We start from the raw sequence: 20205 nt of genomic DNA on the forward strand, positions 1-20205 counted from the left end.
CTTGGTATAAGACACGCCCAACTGGCCTTAGCTGACTAACAGGAGCTTAAGTGAACAGTTCCTTTGGTTATAATAAATGTTCGTCTGCACACGCAAACAGCTCGGTTTTTAAAAGTCCATAAAGCGAAGCGTATAAACCTTGTGAAAAAAGATTGCGTATATAAAGTATGTTAAAGGTAGAAAAGTACAGCGTTATCGATCAGCCTTGCACTGTTTGCACAGTCTCCAAGGATGTTACGGTACGTTACCCTCACCAAAATGCCGTTCTGCGTATTCAATCGCTTTGGCAGGGTCGGTAAAGTGTTTTTCTTCTCCATTGTGTGTGACCCGTAGTTTCGCTGGGTACAGAAATCCGAAACGGACGCCTGGTTGATCTCGCAGTAAATTTTTCGCTTTGTTGAAACGGGCACGCTGTTTCAGTATGGCTGGTGGGAGGTCAGGAAATATTAGAAGCTTTTCTCCCCTGAAAGTGATGATTTTTAGCTGTGCTGCTTTTCGGATGATGTCTTGCCATTCGTGACAATAATGCATCTTGACGACAAATGCCCGGGGATATGGAGTGTTATCGGAGCGATTCCTCAGGGATCTGTGAGCACGGTCAATCAAAGGCAGAGTTTCCAGAGAGAGTGCGTTCTTCAACAGGTGCGCGATAAAGTCCGTTGTTTTGTGCCCATCCTCTTCTCCTTCTTTAACATTAAGGATTCGCAAATTTTGCCTTCTACTGCGACTTTCCAGATCCGTACATTTTTCCGTAAGCTGTGTCAAGCTGCTTGTTAACCTTTCGACCTCTTTTTGTAATTGGGAAACCGCGTCGGAAGAAAAAGTTGCGCTGCGTTCAAGTTCAGCGATTGTTTTAGCTTGCTCGCTCATAGTATCTTTCATGGTGGAGATTGAGACATCCACTTCTTTCTTTATAGCCGTCAATTCTGCTCTGATAGAGATCGAGAACTGATCGATTTTTTTGTCGATAGCCTCGACTATTTCTGACTTGAATAGTACGAAGTTTGATTGTAGCTTAGCAATCCCTTCTAGAACTGCGTTGTTAGCCTCGGTGCTAATCTCATCGATGCGATGAACTTGTATGTCCCTCGGGGTTTTGGTCGTCTGCTCTGTATTTTTTTTATTCCTGTTTGGCATCTTAGTCGAATATATCAAACACAGCTGTGTTGCAATAAAGTATTAGATAGTTTAGCTCGCAAATATCTTAAAAGTTGTGGAGCTGTTTTCACATGCGTCTTGCACTCACATGGCGTCACCCGGAAGTCCACCAGGGACATTTAAATATAGAAATAATTGATTCAACTTCTTCTACTGCAGTAAATTTTTACTGTTAATATTTGGCACCAGTTAATCAGGAAGTGTTGATTTTGTTCTCTTTGACTCGTTGGATGGAAATGTTGGTTTACTCGCATGTTTTATGCAATATTCCAGTTTTGCACATACATTTAATTTATATATTTGGATGGAAACACTGCTATTGGCTACATTACAGTCACACAAAGAACAAAGTCACGTACGAGAATGGTTTGTCCTTTTTTAATAAATAAAGCTTAAATTAACTGACCTTCAACAGGGACAGGTACATTAATTAGGATTATTAGTCTTTCTAAAAACTATTTTTAGTTCTGCTTACTTTCATTCATTCATTCATTTTCTTGTCGCTCAGTCCCTTTTTAATCTGGGGTCGCCACAGCGGAATGAACCCCCAACTTATCCAGCAAGTTTTATCCAGCTGCAACCCATCTCTGGGAAACATCCACACACACACACACTACGGACAATTTAGCCTACCCAATTCACCTGCACCGCATGTTCTTGGACTGTGGGGGAAACCGGAACACCTGGAGAAAACCCATGGGAAGTCAGGGAGAACATGCAAACTCCACACAGAAACGCCAACTGAGCCGAGGCTCGAACCAGCGACCTTCTTGATGTGAGGCGACAGCACTACCTACTTCGCCACTGCCTCGCCCGTTCTGCTTACATTCTAAATGTCATATCAACCTCTATCACTTAAGTGATCAATAAAAAGGCAGACACACAAGTGCATTTTTAAATCTATTAAAACTGATCAACATGTATAAAAGTGGGAACGTGTGTAAAGATTTTATAAACGTCACACATTACATTACTTATTTTATTATACTTAAATATTTAAATACTTTAAATGTAAAATTACGCATTAACTTAAGCATCTATAATTTCCCATGCTAACTGTCTCTGTTTCACTGATGCATTCGTGTTGCTTTTTTTTAAATATATGGTCATATTTGCTATAACTCTGCATGAGCAGATCAAGTTCAGCTGGAGAAAGAAATTCTGATCTCTTTTTTTAAGATGTTGTCATAGTCACTCGTAATATCTTTGCTTCATTGATAATGCTTTTTTTATAGTCACGATGTGCGCGCTTAAATCTGAGTTGGTCTACTCAAAGTTGATTGACCTAACTCAGATAAGTTGTTTTGAAACCGAAAACTTGAAACGAAGTTTTCAATCTCTCGGTAAATCAACTCAGAGTTCAAATGTAAACTCAGAGTTGGTTAAACATCTTTACTGAAACGGGTCCCAGATGTGCATTATTCTCTAATAATTCAACAGACTAGTCAATTTCTCCATATATCAGTGTAATAGACGTCTAAACACAGATGGCCTGGTTAAAACAGGACTACATTGTGTGGAGGACTAGTCTCTTAAACATCTTACTCAAAGACTGTGTTGTGTTTTGGTGTGATTTTTGTCTTTTGTAGCTGTGAAATATCTGAAATCATTCAGCAGTAGTGATGGGTAAAGGGGCTCACACACCGCATGCGCCTCTCGGCACCACAAAACGCTGAACTGCCATAGACAGATTTCTATTAGGGTGCCTCCCCAGCCAGGAATGACATGTGGGGCCCAGATGAGGGCTTCATGGGCAGCAAATGTGGGCCCCATTATGGGCTTGCACCCAGGATCCACATTGGGGACAGCCATGAAAGCCCAGACGTACTAAAAGTGGGACCTGTAAGGGTACTGCATGGGTCCTAACTGGGTAATTCAGATGGGTTTTAAGTGGGATCTATAAGGGTCTTATGTAGGTCTTAAATAGGCAATTCATGAAAGACCCATTTGGGCCCCACTGCCTAAAGGGGTTTAAAGTGGGATTGCACCAGAATTCAACCGTGAATGCTCATATGGGCTTAAAGTGGGCTCTGTAAGCATCTTATGTTGGTCCTAACTGGGCAAACATGCAAGGCCCATATTTGTGTTCCCAGTTCAAGCCCATGCCCTCTTGGCCTATAGAAATTCTCTGCAGCACCCTTATGTGCATTACTAGTTTAAACCAATGCCCACTTGGTCCATAAATACAGGGTTCGTACGGGTGCTGGAAATCCTGGAAAATGCTTGATTTTTAATGTAGTGTTTTCAAGGTTAGAAAAGTGCTTGGATTTTGAACAAAGTGCTTGAAACTGCTTGAATTTGAAATTGCAGGACTCCGAAATTACGACCGTTTTGGTTGCATAGGCGCCCGAAATTTTATCAATGCGAGCTTCACGCAGAATGCATTTTTGCACTTAAAAACGCCGAACGCAGCGCTCAGAAACAGTTTTAAACAGTCGTCATGTCAACGTGCTGCAGTAAACAAAGCCCACAATGCCCGCCCCACCTTAAAGCTCTTCTGATTGGCCCACTGCTCTTGCAATGAACCCGAATCGATTGGTTAATATAAACTGTCAATCACTCAGTTCAGATGACAGAGAGCTACTGCCGCGAAAATGTAAAGGTCTGGATCAGAGATAATGGGCACATTGTCTTGTAAGGCCCCCTACCTGGCCGCACCCCTAGTTGAATTTAAAAAAATAAGAATTTAATAATTTTTAAATAAAATGAATCTATAATTTTTTGCCCACATATTAAATAAATGATATATAGTACATATGTATTTATAGTCTACAAAGATTTAACTTATTTTTCAAAGCATTGAATAAAAATACTAATAAAACTATATATATATATATATATATATATATATATATATATATATATATATATATATATATATATATATTTATGTATTTATGTTTATTTTCTGTCTGTCTCTCACACGATGAATCCAGTCCGCGCTGCGCTGCCGTTAGCCTCCTCCGCCTGGTTAATGCTAGCCACTCATCATTTAAAGTTACCATAACGTCTTCTTCTGTACCCTCATTCTCCTGATCATGGGTCAGTTTAAAGATAGTGTGTATGGAAAATGCCTCAATAAAGATGCCTCCTCTCCTCTTTCTCTCGCGTTTGCTAAATCCACTTGTCCACTCATTTTTAATCTATGACAGATATAACGTTACAAATACAGTCTGCTCAGTTTAGTGCCGGTTATTACAAAACTGACGTTTCCGCGCTTGACCAATGACAGCCTCCTGTTTAGTTAAAGAAAGAAAGGCAATTTAAATATGATAATAATATTAATATGTGATCGTGATTTTTTTGCTCAGAGGAAATTGTTGTGATGAGTCAGAAGGCATTGGATCCATTTGCAAGCTTTATTAAAAGCACACATACATACAAACACAAAGGGGCAATCCAGGAGACAGAACGTGGGACAGGCAAAAGTTCAAAGGCAGGCAGATATCTTACTGGTCAGAATAACAGGCTGGAGATCAGGGGCAGGCAGATGTCTTTCGTAATCGTAGAACAAGCACAGGGTCAGAAACACAGATCAGTCCGAAGCAGGGAGTATGGAACGCTCAGAAATGACAGCTAGGCAAATCAAGACTTCGCAAAGAACCAGAGCGTGAGTGTGGTATATATACACGAGAGCTGATGAGCTGCACCTGGACCGCAATCAGTGCCAGGTAGCAGGGCTTATGGGAGTTTGAGTCCGTGAGTCGAATTAGAATTCTGGCGATGGCTCCCTCTGGTGGTGCACAAGAGGATTGGCATCGCCCTCATTTACAACAGAACCCCCCTCCTGCGAGCGGCTCCTGAAGCGAGAAAGCACCTGACGCCGGGGTCTACCGCGCTGTCGGGGGGCTGGTTTCTCTGGGAACCTCTGATGAAACTCTTCCGTGAGAGTTGGGTCTAGGATATCCCTAGCATTCACCCAGGACCGTTCCTCTGGACCATACCCTTCCCAGTCCACCAGATATTGGAGGGCGCCACCCCGACGTCGAGAGTCCAGCACTTCTCGAACGAGATAGGCTTCCTCGCCCTCGATCATGACAGGTGAGGGGGTCCTGGTTTCCGATTCCTCAGCCGCCTCCTCTCGTGGACCACCAGCGGGTTTGAGTAATGACATGTGGAAAGTAGGAGAAATACGATAATGATTAGGCAAGGCTAAGCGGAAAGACACTGGAGTAATCTGGCGTAAAATTTTGAATGGCCCTACATACCTGGGACTGAGTTTGCGGCAGGGTAATCTCAGACAAAGGTCTCGTGTCGACAACCACACCCACTGCCCTGGTTGATACGAGAGTCCCTGGCGTCGATGACGGTTCGCCTGAATCTCTCTCCTCCTAACTGCCCTCATGAGATGTCTGTGAGCCTGATTCCAAACATCCTCACTCCGTTGCAGCCAATCCGTGACAGCAGGTAACTCAGTGGGTTCTCCGGACCATGGAAACAGAGGTGGTTGGTAGCCAAGAATACATTTAAATGGCGTAATACCCGTAGCTGGCTTTATTAATGAATTTTGTGCATACTCTGCCCACATCAGATACCGGCTCCAGTCGTGCTGTTGCTGATGACAGTAGGAACGTAGAAATCGGATGACTTCTTGATTCATTCGTTCAGTTTGACCGTTGGATTGAGGATGGTACCCTGAGGTGAGACTAACATTAATATTTAGATTTTTACAGAGAGCGGACCATACCTGGGAAGTGAATTGGGATCCCCTGTCTGAGACGATATCATCAGGTAAGCCAAACATTCGAAATACATGATTGCACAGGGCTTCTGCGGTTTCAAAGGCAGAGGGCAATTTGGGCAATGGTATTAGGCGACAAGCCTTGGAGAAACGATCAACCACCGTGAGAATGACTGTGTTATTCTGGGAAACAGGAAGATCCGTGATAAAGTCCACAGCTATATGGGACCAGGGTCGTTGCGGAACAGGTAGCGGTTGTAATAAGCCAGCAGGGGTTTGGAGAGATGCCTTCGTTGTTTGGCAAATTTTAAATTTCTGAACATAATTAATCACATCCTTCGTGAGAGACGACCACCAGAAACGAGCTTTGACTAACTCCAATGTTGCAGTGATGCCTGGATGCCCCGAGCTGGGAGTGTCATGAACATGGGTCAGTAATCTGGTACGTATGTTATTGGGTACAAAAATTAGGTGATTCGGACAGTCTACTGGAGGGTTGTTTTCTTGGTTTGCCTCTTGGATCTCGGTAAGTATGTCCCACTGTACTGGAGCCACTAATAAGTTTGTGGGAAGAATGGTTTCATCACTAAGGGTGGGTTTATCTTCTGATAGCCTGGATAGTGCATCTGCCTTACCATTTTTACTCCCTGGTCTATAGGTGACAATGAAGTTGAATCTGGTGAAGAACAAAGCCCAACGAGCTTGTCTGGGATTTAGACGTTTGGCTGAGCGGAGATATTCCAGATTCTTGTGATCAGTTAAGATGGTGAATTGCTGACTAGCCCCCTCCAGCCAGTGTCTCCATTCTTCCAGGGCTAATTTCATTGCCAGTAATTCGCGATTTCCCACATCATAATTTCGTTCTGCGCTGGTCAATTTACGGGAGAAGAAGGCACATGGATACATTTTGGATGGCTGACCCTGACGTTGGGATAACACCGCCCCGACTCCTGTGTTGGATGCATCCACTTCCACAATGAAAGGTAGGTCTGGGTTGGGATGACGGAGAATAGGAGCTGTGGTGAATTGAGTCTTCAGATCACTAAATGCTTGGCGTGCTTCAGAGGACCAGGATAGTTTGTGGGAGTTTCGTTTGGTCATGGCTGTTAACGGTGCGGCTATTGAACTAAAGCCTCTGATAAACCGTCTATAGAAGTTGGCAAAACCTAGAAATCGCTGCAACTCCTTGAGATTCTGGGGTAATGGCCATTGTTGAACTGCCTGTACTTTCGTGTCATCCATAGTAATCCCTTCTGCACTGATGACGTAGCCCAAAAAGGCGATCTGTGTCTGGTGAAACTCACACTTCTCTAATTTGGCGTACAGACGATGTTGAGTCATGCGTTGCAACACTATACGTACATGTTCAACATGTTCCTCCATCGTGTTTGAATATATAAGGATGTCGTCGATGTAAATGATTACCCAGCGATCCAGCATATCCCGAAAGACATCATTCATAAAGGATTGGAACACGGACGGACAGTTTGACAGGCCGAAGGGCATTACCGTGTACTCATAGTGCCCCCTAGTGGTGGAAAACGCGGTCTTCCACTCGTCACCAGCACGGATTCTGACAAGGTTGTATGCACTGCGAAGGTCAAGCTTGGTATAATATTTAGCCTTTCTTAATTGTTCCAGGGCTGGAGGTACGAGGGGTAATGGATAGCGGAATTTTACGGTGATTTCATTGAGCCCTCGGTAATCAATACAGGGACGTAAACTGCCATCTTTCTTCTTTACAAAGAAGAATCCAGCTGAAGCAGGAGATGTAGAAGGTCGAATGAAACCTTTGGCCAATTCCTCGTCGATATATTCAGACATTGCCTTGTGCTCAGGTTGTGACAGAGGAAATATTCGACCCGTTGGAGGACTTGAACCGGGAATTAATTCAATAGCACAATCACTTGGTCGATGTGGGGGAAGTTGAGTAGCTTTTTGTTTGCTAAAAGCTTCATGTAAGTCATGGTACTCAATGGGGATTCGTTCATCAACGAGTTCAGGTAACATATTGGTGGTTCGCAATGGAATTTTGTGAATGGGCTGGATGCACTGTTTCATGCATGACTCACTCCACTGCAATATCTGTCCGTCCCTCCAGGAGATATGAGGATCATGTCGCCGTAACCATGGCAGTCCCAACACCAGTGGATGAATAACTGAATCAATAATGTAGAATTGCATTTCTTCAGTGTGTAGAACACCAACTTGTAACTGTAGCTTATTCGTGATCATACGGATGCGTCCTTCACCCACAGGACGACCGTCTAGTGCTTCCACTGCAAGACAGGAATCATATGAGCTGAGAGATAGTTCGTGATTTAAAGCAAATTTCTTAGAGATAAAGTTTCCGGCAGACCCAGAGTCGACAAGAGCCGTGGTATTAATCATTCTTTTATCAAATTTAATAATTACATGAATCAGTACACTGAAAAGTGCTGGAACATGGGAAGGACTCACCGATTGAACTGGTGTATGAGGTCGTACGCTGCAGGTGGATTCAGATGATCAAGACGGATGGTAAGTTCAATGAGTTCGTTCAATTTCTTTCCTTCGTCACGGCAAGCCAATTCAGATTGTAGAGTGGCAGTCAGACCCCGTCTGAATAATGTCTTCAGTGTGTCCTCAACCCAGTTAGTTTGAGCGGCGAGAGTGCGAAATGACAAGGCGTATTCTGCAGCTGTGTTACGCCCCTGGGTAAGAGAAAGTAACTGCTCACCGGGGCTTCTCCCCTCTGCTGGGTGCTCAAACACTTCCCGAAACTGCTTGAGAAAATTTTCAAACGTGGGGTAGTTACATTCCTCCTCCTTCCATATCGCTGTAGCCCATTCCGGCACTTTCCCCGTTAACAGATTGCATACAAAAGCCACCCGACTAGAATTAGTGGGATATAATGCAGGTTGTTGGTTAACAAATAGTTTGCATTGTAATAGGAAGCCTTTGCAGCGAGAAGGTGAACCATCAAACTTTTCAGGAAAAGCTAATCGGGGACTTACGGTAGCCGGAGCACTGGAGACATGCGTTGGCTGAGGAGCTGTCATGGTAGCAGGCAGGGTAACTGCAGGATTCGGATGACGGAGTTGTTGCATAGCTCTCACCAGTTCCTCCGTGAGAGATGTTAGATGGGTGAGTTGTTGATGATGGGTGGCTAACTGAGCTTGAGCGGAAAGTTCAGTAGAAACTTGTGCTAAAGCTGCTGGATTCTGTAGTGGCGAAGTCTTCTGTTGCGATGAGTCAGAAGGCATTGAATCCATTTGCAAGCTTTATTAAAAGCACACATACATACAAACACAAAGGGGCAATCCAGGAGACAGAACGTGGGACAGGCAAAAGTTCAAAGGCAGGCAGATATCTTACTGGTCAGAATAACAGGCTGGAGATCAGGGGCAGGCAGATGTCTTTCGTAATCGTAGAACAAGCACAGGGTCAGAAACACAGATTAGTCCGAAGCAGGGAGTATGGAACGCTCAGAAATGACAGCCAGGCAAATCAAGACTTCGCAAAGAACCAGAGCGTGAGTGTGGTATATATACACGAGAGCTGATGAGCTGCACCTGGACCGCAATCAGTGCCAGGTAGCAGGGCTTATGGGAGTTTGAGTCCGTGAGTCGAATTAGAATTCTGGCGATGGCTCCCTCTGGTGGTGCACAAGAGGATTGGCATCGCCCTCATTTACAACAGAAATACAGTTGTCTGAGCAATATAGTTTTTGCAGAGAGGGAGGCACCTATAAGGCTAAACATTGTTAAATACCCACGAGACACTTGTGACTTTATATCACATTTGCATTATTTTAAAAAAATGTTTCCTTCCTGTCAAAAATAAATATATTTCCAATCTGATATGTAACGGGGAGAAAAAAAAAGTAGCACGAGTTCAGCTGATGGTGGATTCGAACCGAGTTGATGTTCAATAGCGTCAAAACATGAAGCTGCGCACCTTACAAGGTGCGCCACTGAGGCTGTATTGCTTAACAGCTCTCTACTCATCTTGTCTCTATCAATCAGGCATCGATGGGCGTAAACCCTGAATAGCTTATTACAACTAGATTCCAACTAGATGCGCTATTTGTAATTAGCCTAAAAAGACACTCCGAAATTGTCTTTTTTTCTCCCCGCTCGCAGGGGCCCCTAGTGCGCACGGGCCCCTGGGCCTGTGCCCATAAGGCCCATTGGTTAATCCGGCCCTGCTTGCGGACCTCCAGCCGAAATCATGCGCGCAGAAAACCATTCCCGCGCGCCTCACGCGCTGCTCTGCTCCGCTCCCGGTCTGAATACCAGCTGTATACATGCACGGCGATAAAATGTATTGTGTACTTATGTACTGTGTAACCGGAGTAACTGATGATAATGATCTTATTTTGACTATATGGCTATGAAGCAGAAGAGATGATGAATCAGGGAGGTAAGACTTAACATTAATTCTCAGCCATGTGTCGGGTCTAAGACAACAGATAATTAGGCTACATAAAAGATTTTTTTTTGTATTCTATAGATTTGTCTTTAATATTCAAGCAAAAGATTTCTTAAGAGATCTTAGCATATCACTTTAGTTGTGTCTTTACATTTCTTTCAGTTAGGCTACATGTAGGATGGATTTCTGTTATTATATATTTAGAATAATAATTGTATAATATTAAAAATAATAATAATAAAGATTATTATTTATTTCTAAGTACATTTCTGGTGGTTCGATCAGGGTCCCATTTTAAACTAGAATGCCACTGACTTGAGGCATGTATAGGTTTTCTATATGACGCATTGTAAATAAAATTAATAATAAAGCCCAGAGACACAATATGTAAATGTTATATTACAAATTGTGTTTATCTACACAAAATGCATGTGAGCTTGATCTACAGGCCAACCAGAATTTAGTGGATGCGGTTTTTCCGTTGGGCGCTTTAAAACAACGGCAACTGAAGCCCCACAGAAAAAAGAAAACAGTTATTTTACAGTATTAACCCCTTCAATATGTGTCTTATTATTTATAGAAATATTTTGTATCCGTTTTAAAACTATAGCCAACCTTTTTCTATATTGTAGACAACAGCAATAAAAACACACAATACTCTGCATTTCAGTTATTTTATTAAAAATATTTATTTTACTTCAGCAGCATCACAACAGATGTGGATCAAAAAAGTTTTTTTTTTTTTTTTTTGTAAAAGGTTCGCAAAAATAAAGTTTCACCAAAACTTAACCAAACGACTGTATGGTAGCACAGCCTAACTAAAATTAGAAGCTAGCAAAATTTGGCTGCGTAAACTTAAAACAAAAATAGCCTGAATATTTTTTACGATAGCTATAGGTAATCAGTCGGTGATCAGTGATCAGTCGGTGGAAGTAAATAAAATAAAGCTGGTGTGTGACCCCCCCTATGTTGGTCTGCGCTCAAGTCTCGCCTCTAGACCGCAACTACTCCCTGCAACCATAACCAATCAAATATCAAATTACAGCGCAAATACCAGCATAACCAATCAGAAAGAATGAAAGTAATTTAATTTTAGAGCCAATCAATCATTGTTTTCATGCGCGATTGTCGCTGATGCGTTCGATTAATCGAATAATTGTGCACATCCCTAGTCTGGTGATTATTTGTCATTTATAGATAGGTTATATAAAGACTTATACAGAGAGGTGATACCTTTTGAACCATTAAACATGTTTTCCTTTAACCCCTTAACTGTCACAATTTGACAGGTTGGACATTTGCATACAGTTACAACAGTACCTTATTCTTAACCTAAAGTAATATTGACAAAAATAAAAAGTAATATTAATGAAAGCTCGGCGTCATGGTGGCACAGTGAGTAGCATGTTCGCCTCACAGCAAGAAGGTTGCTGCTTTGAGTCCCAGCCGGGTCAGTTGGTGTTTCTGTGTGGAATTTCTCCCTGTGTTCGCATGAGTTTCCTCTGGGTGCTCTGGTTTCCCTTCACAGTTCAAACACATGGGCTATAGGTGAATTGAATAGGCTAAATTGGATAGTGTATCTGTGTGAATGCAAGAGTGTATGGGTGTTTCCCAGTGTTGGGTTGCGGGTGGAAGGGCATCCACTGTGTAAAACATATGCTGGATAAGTTGGCGGTTCATTCTGCTGTAGTGACCCCTAATTAACAATGGGACTAAGCTGAAAAGAAAATTAATTTATGAAAGCTTGCAAATTATGGTTTCCATATTTGGTGACCGATTTTCAAAACAGTTGACAGAGGAAGAGTTCATTGATTTGCAGCAAGGATATTCTCAGACTCGTAAGGATTCAATTTGTTACAGGAATTTTAAATAGCAATGCACATGAAATATCATGAACGTCTGGTCTTGAAAGTTTGGTACTACACTCAAACAAAATCTGACTGTAAGTTCATTTTTGACAAATCACCTTTAGGTAGAAAAAGACCAAACTTAAAAAGATACTTCATCCAATAACTGAATTATTATTATTTTTTTACCATTTTTTGGATGAACTGTTCCAATAAATCTATGCTCAAGTATTCAACAATTTAATTTGAAATGTTATATTGTGTTTTGTAAAATAGCACAAATTATGGATTTAAATGTGGAAAAGTACATACACCAAATATAAACGTAATTTACTGCGGTTGTTAGGTGCTGGAAAAGCATAAAAATGCACTTTGAAAGTGCTTGAAAAGTGCTGGAATTTGAAGTTAGAAAAGGTGTAAGAACCCTGTAAATATGTCATGCAAGACCCATATATGTGTTCCCAGACCAAACCCATGCCCACTTGGCCCATGCCTGTCCCTTATGGGGCCCATGTAATCAGCTCATTTGGGCTTCCTATGTGGGACTTGTACTACAAAACCTTCATAGGATCCGCTGATTTCACCCAGCCAAAGCCCATGCCCCCAAAGTTCCCATGGAATCCGTACTTTACCCATCCGTGCCCCACATGTCATTGCTGGCTGGGTAGCTATGACGCAGGACACTTCATATTTCTGTTGCACCACAGGACCGCCATCTGGATAGTTTTATTTTTAATAACGTGAATGTGTGTTGCTGGTGTGTGATACTTCCAGCTGTCATGTGCAGGCCATGTTGCAGCGCTGAGCTCCTCATCTGGTGTGTGAACCCCTAAAGTGTAATGTGCTCAAAACCTGCTTGGATGTACTTTAACTGTGTGTTTATCTGAAAATAACCTTTGAATATTCATCAGCTAATCAGAAGCAAGCATTTAACAGACTCGTAGTATACTGTATTATAATATATTTTCATTAATTGAGGAGGTTGTGGATGTACAACTCTGTGTGAATGAATCTGTTGGTTAAAAGTTGATCTTCTCTTTTCTTCACTCATAGAATCTTGAGAGCAAAATGATCAGATTTGTGAAGAATGAACTGGAAAAGTTTAGGAAAATCTTACAAGAAGAAAACAGACAAGAGTTTGTAAAGGAGTTTAATGAGAACAGAAGCAGAATCACAGAAGCAGCTCTTGATCTCACACTCTTCTTCCTGAGAGAAATGAAGCAAGTTCAAGCTGCTGATACTCTCGTGGGTAAGAGACTTATGGATAGACCCACACAAAACCTGCAGATTTCAACAGATTTTTAGTCCATCATTGAGCCTATTTATTTACTTGTGTAGATGTGTGTTCAATTATATTCATTCAGTTTTTATTTAATTTCAGTGATATTGTTGACTAATATAAAAATGTTCATATGATTTATTTACAATACAGTTGGTAGAGTCATATTTTCTGTCCTTTAGTAGATCTGTTATATACGAGACTTGTGCTTTTAACAATTAAGTGGATCTAATTGGATTTGTATTGTAAATATTAAATATTATTATTTTTATGTTTAAAAGTTTTTTTTCATATATTAACTTTTTAGTTATGATACTACACAATTCTCAGAAATAGCAAAAAAAGTCTGAAAGTTCTGTCTGGCCCTACTCATGGTGATCTGTCAGACTGTCACTTACAAATAAGTCAAGACTAAATCTCTCTGTTTCTTTGCTCCTGTGTTTAGGCGAGCTGTTCTTCATTAATCAGCTTAAATGTAGCCTGAAGAAGAAATATCAAAGTGTGTTTGAAGGAATTGCTCAGCAGGGAGACTCCACACTTCTGAATAACATCTACACAGATCTCTACATCACTCAGGGTGCGAGTGAACAGGTCAACACTGAACATGAGATCAGACAGATTGAAGCTGCTTCCAGACGTCATCAGTCACTAGAGATACAAGTTGAATGCAAACATTTGTTTGAAGCAGCTGAACAAGACGAGCAGATCAGAACTGTCCTGACAAAAGGAGTTGCTGGCATCGGGAAATCAGTCTCTGTGCAAAAGTTTGTTCTGGATTGGGCTGAAGGGAAAGAAAATCAAGACATCAGCTTCATATTTTCTCTTCCATTCAGAGAGATGAACTTAAAGGAGAAAGAAAGACAAAGTTTAAAAGACCTCATAACTCAGTTTTTCCCAGAGACTAAAGGACTGAACCTTACAAGAAGCACACGATTCAAAGTCCTGTTCATCCTTGATGGATTGGATGAATGTCGTCTTCCTCTGAACTTTGCTGGTAATGAGACGTGTGGTGATGTATCTTCAGCAGTCTCTCTGGATGTTCTCCTGACGAACCTCATCAAGGGAAATCTGCTTCCTTCTGCTCTCATCTGGATCACCAGCAGACCAGCAGCTGCCAGTAAGATTCCTGCTGACTGTATCGACCGGCTGACAGAGATACGAGGATTCAATGATGCCCAAAAGGAGGAGTACTTCAGAAAGAGACTCACAGATCAGAATCAGGCCAGAGAAATCATTGATCACATTAAACAGTCAAAGAGTCTCTTTATTATGTGCCACATCCCAGTCTTCTGCTGGATTTCAGCCACTGTTCTCCAGAACATACTGAAACTGAAACACAGGGCTCATGCTGAAACACTGCAGGAATCTCCCAAGACTCTGACACAGATGTACACACACTTTCTCCGCTTTCAGATCCAGCAGAGCAGAAGAAAGTATGATAGAGAAAACACAGCAGATGTCTCCTGGGATCCAAAGCTCATCCTTTCACTGGGGAAACTGGCCTTCCAGCAGCTGGAAAGAAACAATGTGATCTTCTATGAGAGCGATCTGAAAGACTGTGGCATTGACGTCTACAAGGCATCGGTGTACTCAGGCATGTGTACCCAGATCTTTAAGGAGGAGACGGGAATCATTCTTGGTACCATGTACTGCTTTCTTCACTTGAGCGTTCAGGAGTTCATTGCAGCCCTTTATCAACATCTGATTCTAGACAGAGACAAGAAGAATGAATGGTTTTTTAAACAGATAAGCAACAATAAAGACATGATTGATTTGCTGAAGGCTGCAGTGGACAAGGCTCTGGAAAGTGAGAATGGGCATCTGGATCTTTACCTTCGCTTCCTTCTCGGTCTGTCTCTCCAGTCTAATCGACAACTCTTACGAGGCCTGTTGACACAGCAGGATGACAGAGACCAGAGCAAAGAGGAAATAATTGCCTACATCAAGCAGAAACTTGAAGGGAATCTGTCTCCAGAGAGATCCATCAATCTGTTCTACTGTCTGAATGAATTGAACGACCAAACTCTGCTGAAAGAGATTCAGTTTCACCTCAGTAGAGGAAGTCTGTCATCTGCTGACCTTTCACCTGCCCAGTGGTCTGCTCTGGTCTTTGTGTTGTTGACCTCAGAGGAGGAGCTGAAGGAGTTTGAGCTTCAAAAATTCCAGAGATCAGACGAGTGTCTCATCAGACTATCAGCAGTCATCAAAAACTCCAAAAGAGCTCTGTAAGTCAAAGTGCTTCTTTTTTTCATCTAAGAAGTAGACGTTTCCTGAATTTAAATAATACAGTATATTATGTTAATGGTCATGAGCTTTAGGTCATTTTTGGATAGAAGCAGTCAAAATGAGTTTGCTTCGCAGGGTTGCAGAGCGCACCCTTATAGACAGGGTGTGGAGCTCTGCCATATGGGAGGAGCTCAGAGTAGAGCCACTGCTCCTCCACATCAACAATTCAATTCATCTTTATTTCTATGGCACATTAACAATGTAGATTGCATTAAAGTAGCTTCACATAGAAGATCATAGTAAATTGAAACAGTGTCAGTTCAGTTTTGTGTTGAAGTTCAGTTTAGTTCAGTTCAGTGTGGTTTACTTTTTACTGCTGAGAGTTCAAACACTGAAGAACAGAAGTCAGCAGAGTTGGCTCAGGCATCTGTCCCACCGGGAGGAAGCCTCGGCGAAGACACAGGACGAGCTGGAGGGACTATGTCTCTCGGCTGGCCTGGGAATGCCTCAGGATCCACCCGGAGGAGCTGGTGCAAGTGTTTGGGGAGAGAGAAGTCTGGGGTTCTCTCCTAAGACTGCTGCCCCTGCGACCCGGCCATAGATAAGCGTATGAAAATAAGAAATGACATGACATCATGTTAATGAACATGAACATTATTGATATCAACTAAACTGCAAAATACATTAATAATTGTTCATTATGTAATGTTTTAGTGTTTTTTAAATAACATTCAGATTCATGTTTTGGCAGTGGTTGTTTAAGGGATAGTTTACCCAAAAAGTGAATTTACTAATTCTTACTCACTCTTCATGGATATAAACCTTTCTAAAACTTTGTTTTCTCCTGTTGAACACAAAAGAAGATAATTTGAAGAAAGCTGAAACCTGTAACCATTGACTTACACACCAGTTGGTTTTCCTACCTCGTAGGTCAATAGCTAATGGTGTTTAGCTGTCATAAAAAGACATGGGGATGATTGGGAGGCCATGATCGTAAGGGCCGATTGAGGGACTTTGGCCAGGACACCGGGGTTACACCCCTGCTCTTTACGAGAAATGCAATGGGATTTTTAAAGACCACTAAGAGTCAGGACCACGGTTTAATGTCTCATCCGAAAGACGGCGCCCACTGACAGTGTAGTGTCCCGTTCACTTTCACTAGGGCATTATTACTCACGCAGACCACAGGATGTGCACCCCCTGCTGGCCTCACCGACACCACTTCCAACAGCAACCTAGTTTTCCCATGTGGTCTCCCAGCCAGGTACTGGCCAGGCTCAGCCCTGCTTAGCTCCAGGAAGTAACCGCTTTTGGGCTTGAGGGTGACATGGCTGTTATCGTCTAAATTGCACACAAGTCAGCTATAAAATGATACAGAACCTTTAAAGTCCTTTCAGGACTGGAGTGGAATGATCACACTGATGTTTTCTCCATTCTGTCTATTTTGACTCATATCTATGCTGATAATTATAAGGTAACAATGACACAGACACACACACACACACACACACACACACACACACTCGTACACTATGGTCAGTTTTGTTCACCCAATTCACCTATACCAAATGTCTCCACACTGTGGGGGAAACTGGTGCTGGGACTAAAACCAGCGACCTTCTTGTTGTTAGGCGAAAGTGTTTACCAATTAACCGCCATCTTAATCGCCATCATACAACCATCTTTTTTATAATATCTTCTTTTAATTGTGCAGGCAGGTAAGACAAATGCAAGAGCTGGATCTAGGTTCAGTTCTAATGTTAAATAAAATCCATACACAAAAATATTGACAGAGCTGAAGAGCAGAAAACACAAGCAAGAGAAACACACACACATACAGCAAACTATGATCAACATATAATGACTGAAACAGGGGAGCTTAAACACACAGAGAATAGTGTGTTAACAAGGGGGTGGAGAGTAACTGGGCAACTAACAAGGGTAACATGGGGAAAACTGGGGTGAACACAGAGAACACAAGGAAAACACAACAGTACAAGGACAGGACAACCAGGACCGTGACACAGCTCCCTTCTAGGAGAAGATTCCAGATAATCCTCAGAGGAAAACACGAAACAAGAGTGAGTTCAGCAGCTGGATGGGTTTCAGTGGACAAGGGTGATGGGGGAGAGGCAGCTTAATGAAACAATGACAGGGTACAGGACAGATGGTGAGGGGGAAACTGACAGGCAGGTGGACAGAGAGGAGGATAAAGCTAAGGCAGGGACTACTGGACAGTAAACCAGAGCAGATCCTGTATATCTGGCTTTTTATCTCAAAGGTTTTGGAGAAGATTGTTTCTGTACAGCTGAATGATTTCATGTTTAATAATAATGTTTTTGATAAATTTCAGTCAGTTTAGAGCTGGTCATAGCACAGAGTCCGCTCTATTGTGGGTTTCAAATGATGTCTTGCTGGAGGTTGGTTCAGGTAGCCCTGTTCTTCTTCTATTATTGGATCTCACTGCTGCTTTTGATACAGTGGACCATGACATCCTCATTAATCATCTTAGAGAACACGCTGGTATCCAGGGTCTAGCCTTGGACTGGTTCTCTTCATATCTGAAGTATAGAACTACATCAGTCAGTTTGGGCAACTCTTGTTCTTTTGTCATTCACTTACTGTGTGGGGTTCTGCAGGGCTCAATATTGGGTCCAGTTTTGTTTTCCCTTTACTTATTTCCATTGGAAATTTTTTTGAAAAGCATGGCATAAATTACCATCTATATGCTGATGACTCTCAAATCAATCCACCCTTCAGGCTATGTTTAATAGTTTGGCTGATATGAGAGATTGGAGAACTCAGCTGCCAGGCTTTTAACAGGCACAGAAAAGGAGAGCACATTACACCTGTACTGGTTTCTCTACACTGACTGTCAATACAGTTTAGAATTCAGTACAAAGTACTGCTGTATGTTTATAAATCCCTCCATGGCCCCTGAGTATATTTCTGAGCTAATTAAAATACACCAACCCGTGAGATCTCTTCACTCTAAGGATCGACTCTATTTGCAAGTTTCACGATCACGCTTGATATGTGGAGGTGATAGAGCTGTTTCAGTTACTGCTCCAAGACTTTGGGCCGATCTTCCACTCTCTTTAAGAACTTCTCCAACTCTTGAGTGTTTTTAGAGGTCACTGAAACACTTATTTTCTTCAGCTTTTACTCGTGTGTTGTAAGTTGATGTATTTGGTTTCTTGTATGTTTGCTTGTATTCTGTGTTTTATGTACAGCACTTTGGTAGCCATCGTGGTTGGTTGAAAGTGCTTTAGAAGTTAATTCAGTTGAGTTGATCAGGATAAACAGCAGGAGCACAGAGCTATAGTGGAGCTGGTGAAACCCTCCATGATGATGCGAGCCCACCTTTCTGGAGGTTTTAAACACCTCTAGACTGCCTGGATGTCCTTAAAGCGGTGGTCTAGAGTGTATTTTTAAGGCTTGGTTGTGTTGATAAGATGCAATGCGATGTGTGCTCATGCTTCATTTGTAGAAAATCAGCTTATTTTTCATATTTCTAACTTTGACTATATACAGCTACTCAGCTAACATGAAGACACATGTCATATGTCCTAGTTCCTCTGAAAGGCCCGTCCTCAAAAGGCTTTGATTGGTCAGCTAATGTTGTTGTCAGCTAAAATTGTGCTGTGATTCGCGGATCGGCTCCACATCACCAGGAAAAGTGTCACGGCCCAACAAGCACACACTTTTGCGCTGTGTAAATCCTATCAGTCAGAGTAGCTGTTAGCCGTATCAGTGTGAGCCTGAATCAGACAGAAAATGACACAGAGGACACAGCTGAAGCTCACGCCAGCTCTCTAAAATATCATCTGACAAGATTCTGTCACATATATTCAGAATAAGCATGTGTGAGTCATATGAAACATTCTCATATCTTTAGAGTGTTAGTTATCTGAGATGTAGAATGCAAGGAAAGTATCCTCATAGAGAGACTCTGCATTTTTTGCACTGAATTTGCACTGAATTTTTAGCTGAAATGTGAGCAGTGCCAAACAGCATTTCCCGTTGTTTACATCCTTGTTTATGTCCTCGCTACAACATACTGTTAGCGCTAGAAACTGTGTCTGATGTACTGGAGAAGACTGAAACTGCTGTACTAGAGTCAACTGAAACGGTGGACATGGCTGGATAAGGCTGAGGAACTGCAGGCAAGATTACAGGGCAGACAGTCCTGATCACTGACATGGAGGAATCTTTAGAAACAAAAACACACAAACAGCAAACAACAATGTATTATATTTATATATCTTCTTTATATATCTTCTTCGAATATATTTATATATCTTCTATATTTCTGTCACATATGCATCTGTTTAATTGTATTCTGAAAAGTGCTTTGAGATGCAACTTTCAAGATGCTACAGAAGATTATTGTCATTAGTTTGTTCATTAAAATATTAATAAATAAAACAATTAAAACAAATTCCTGTCTTAAGTGTTAGGTGTTTAATAAAGAGTTGTGCTATTGGAACATCTGAATAAAGCTATTTAATTGTGTTTTATAGACAAACATACTATTTAAAGCTAAAATCAGCAGATGTGCTCACTAACTAGTGAAGTTAAACCAGTACTACAGTCAGATG

General features: G+C 41.8%; 1 protein-coding gene and 1 long non-coding RNA gene across 3 annotated transcripts in view; one reads left to right on the top strand and one right to left on the bottom strand.

Annotated features, from left to right (window-relative positions):
• Positions 1-20205, top strand: part of LOC137491115 (NACHT, LRR and PYD domains-containing protein 3-like) — a 70817-nt gene that overhangs the window by 44072 nt on the left and 6540 nt on the right. For both annotated transcript variants that reach the window (XM_087245943.2, NM_001444601.1), the window contains exons 6-7: positions 13153-13348; positions 13824-15603. In XM_087245943.2, coding sequence (XP_087102069.1) covers positions 13153-13348; positions 13824-15603 — 1976 coding nt within the window. The remainder of the gene's footprint in view (positions 1-13152; positions 13349-13823; positions 15604-20205) is intronic.
• LOC148680308 (uncharacterized) lies at positions 16254-20009 on the bottom strand. Its single transcript, XR_015943016.1, has 3 exons — positions 19924-20009; positions 17752-19872; positions 16254-17638 (listed from the first exon to the last, which is right to left on the bottom strand). It is a non-coding gene; the product is annotated as an uncharacterized LOC148680308 (long non-coding RNA).

This window comes from Danio rerio, chromosome 4, assembly GCF_052040795.2.
Source record: "Danio rerio strain M-AB ecotype USA chromosome 4, GRCz13ab, whole genome shotgun sequence".
In the NCBI taxonomy this organism is placed as follows: domain Eukaryota; kingdom Metazoa; phylum Chordata; class Actinopteri; order Cypriniformes; family Danionidae; genus Danio; species Danio rerio.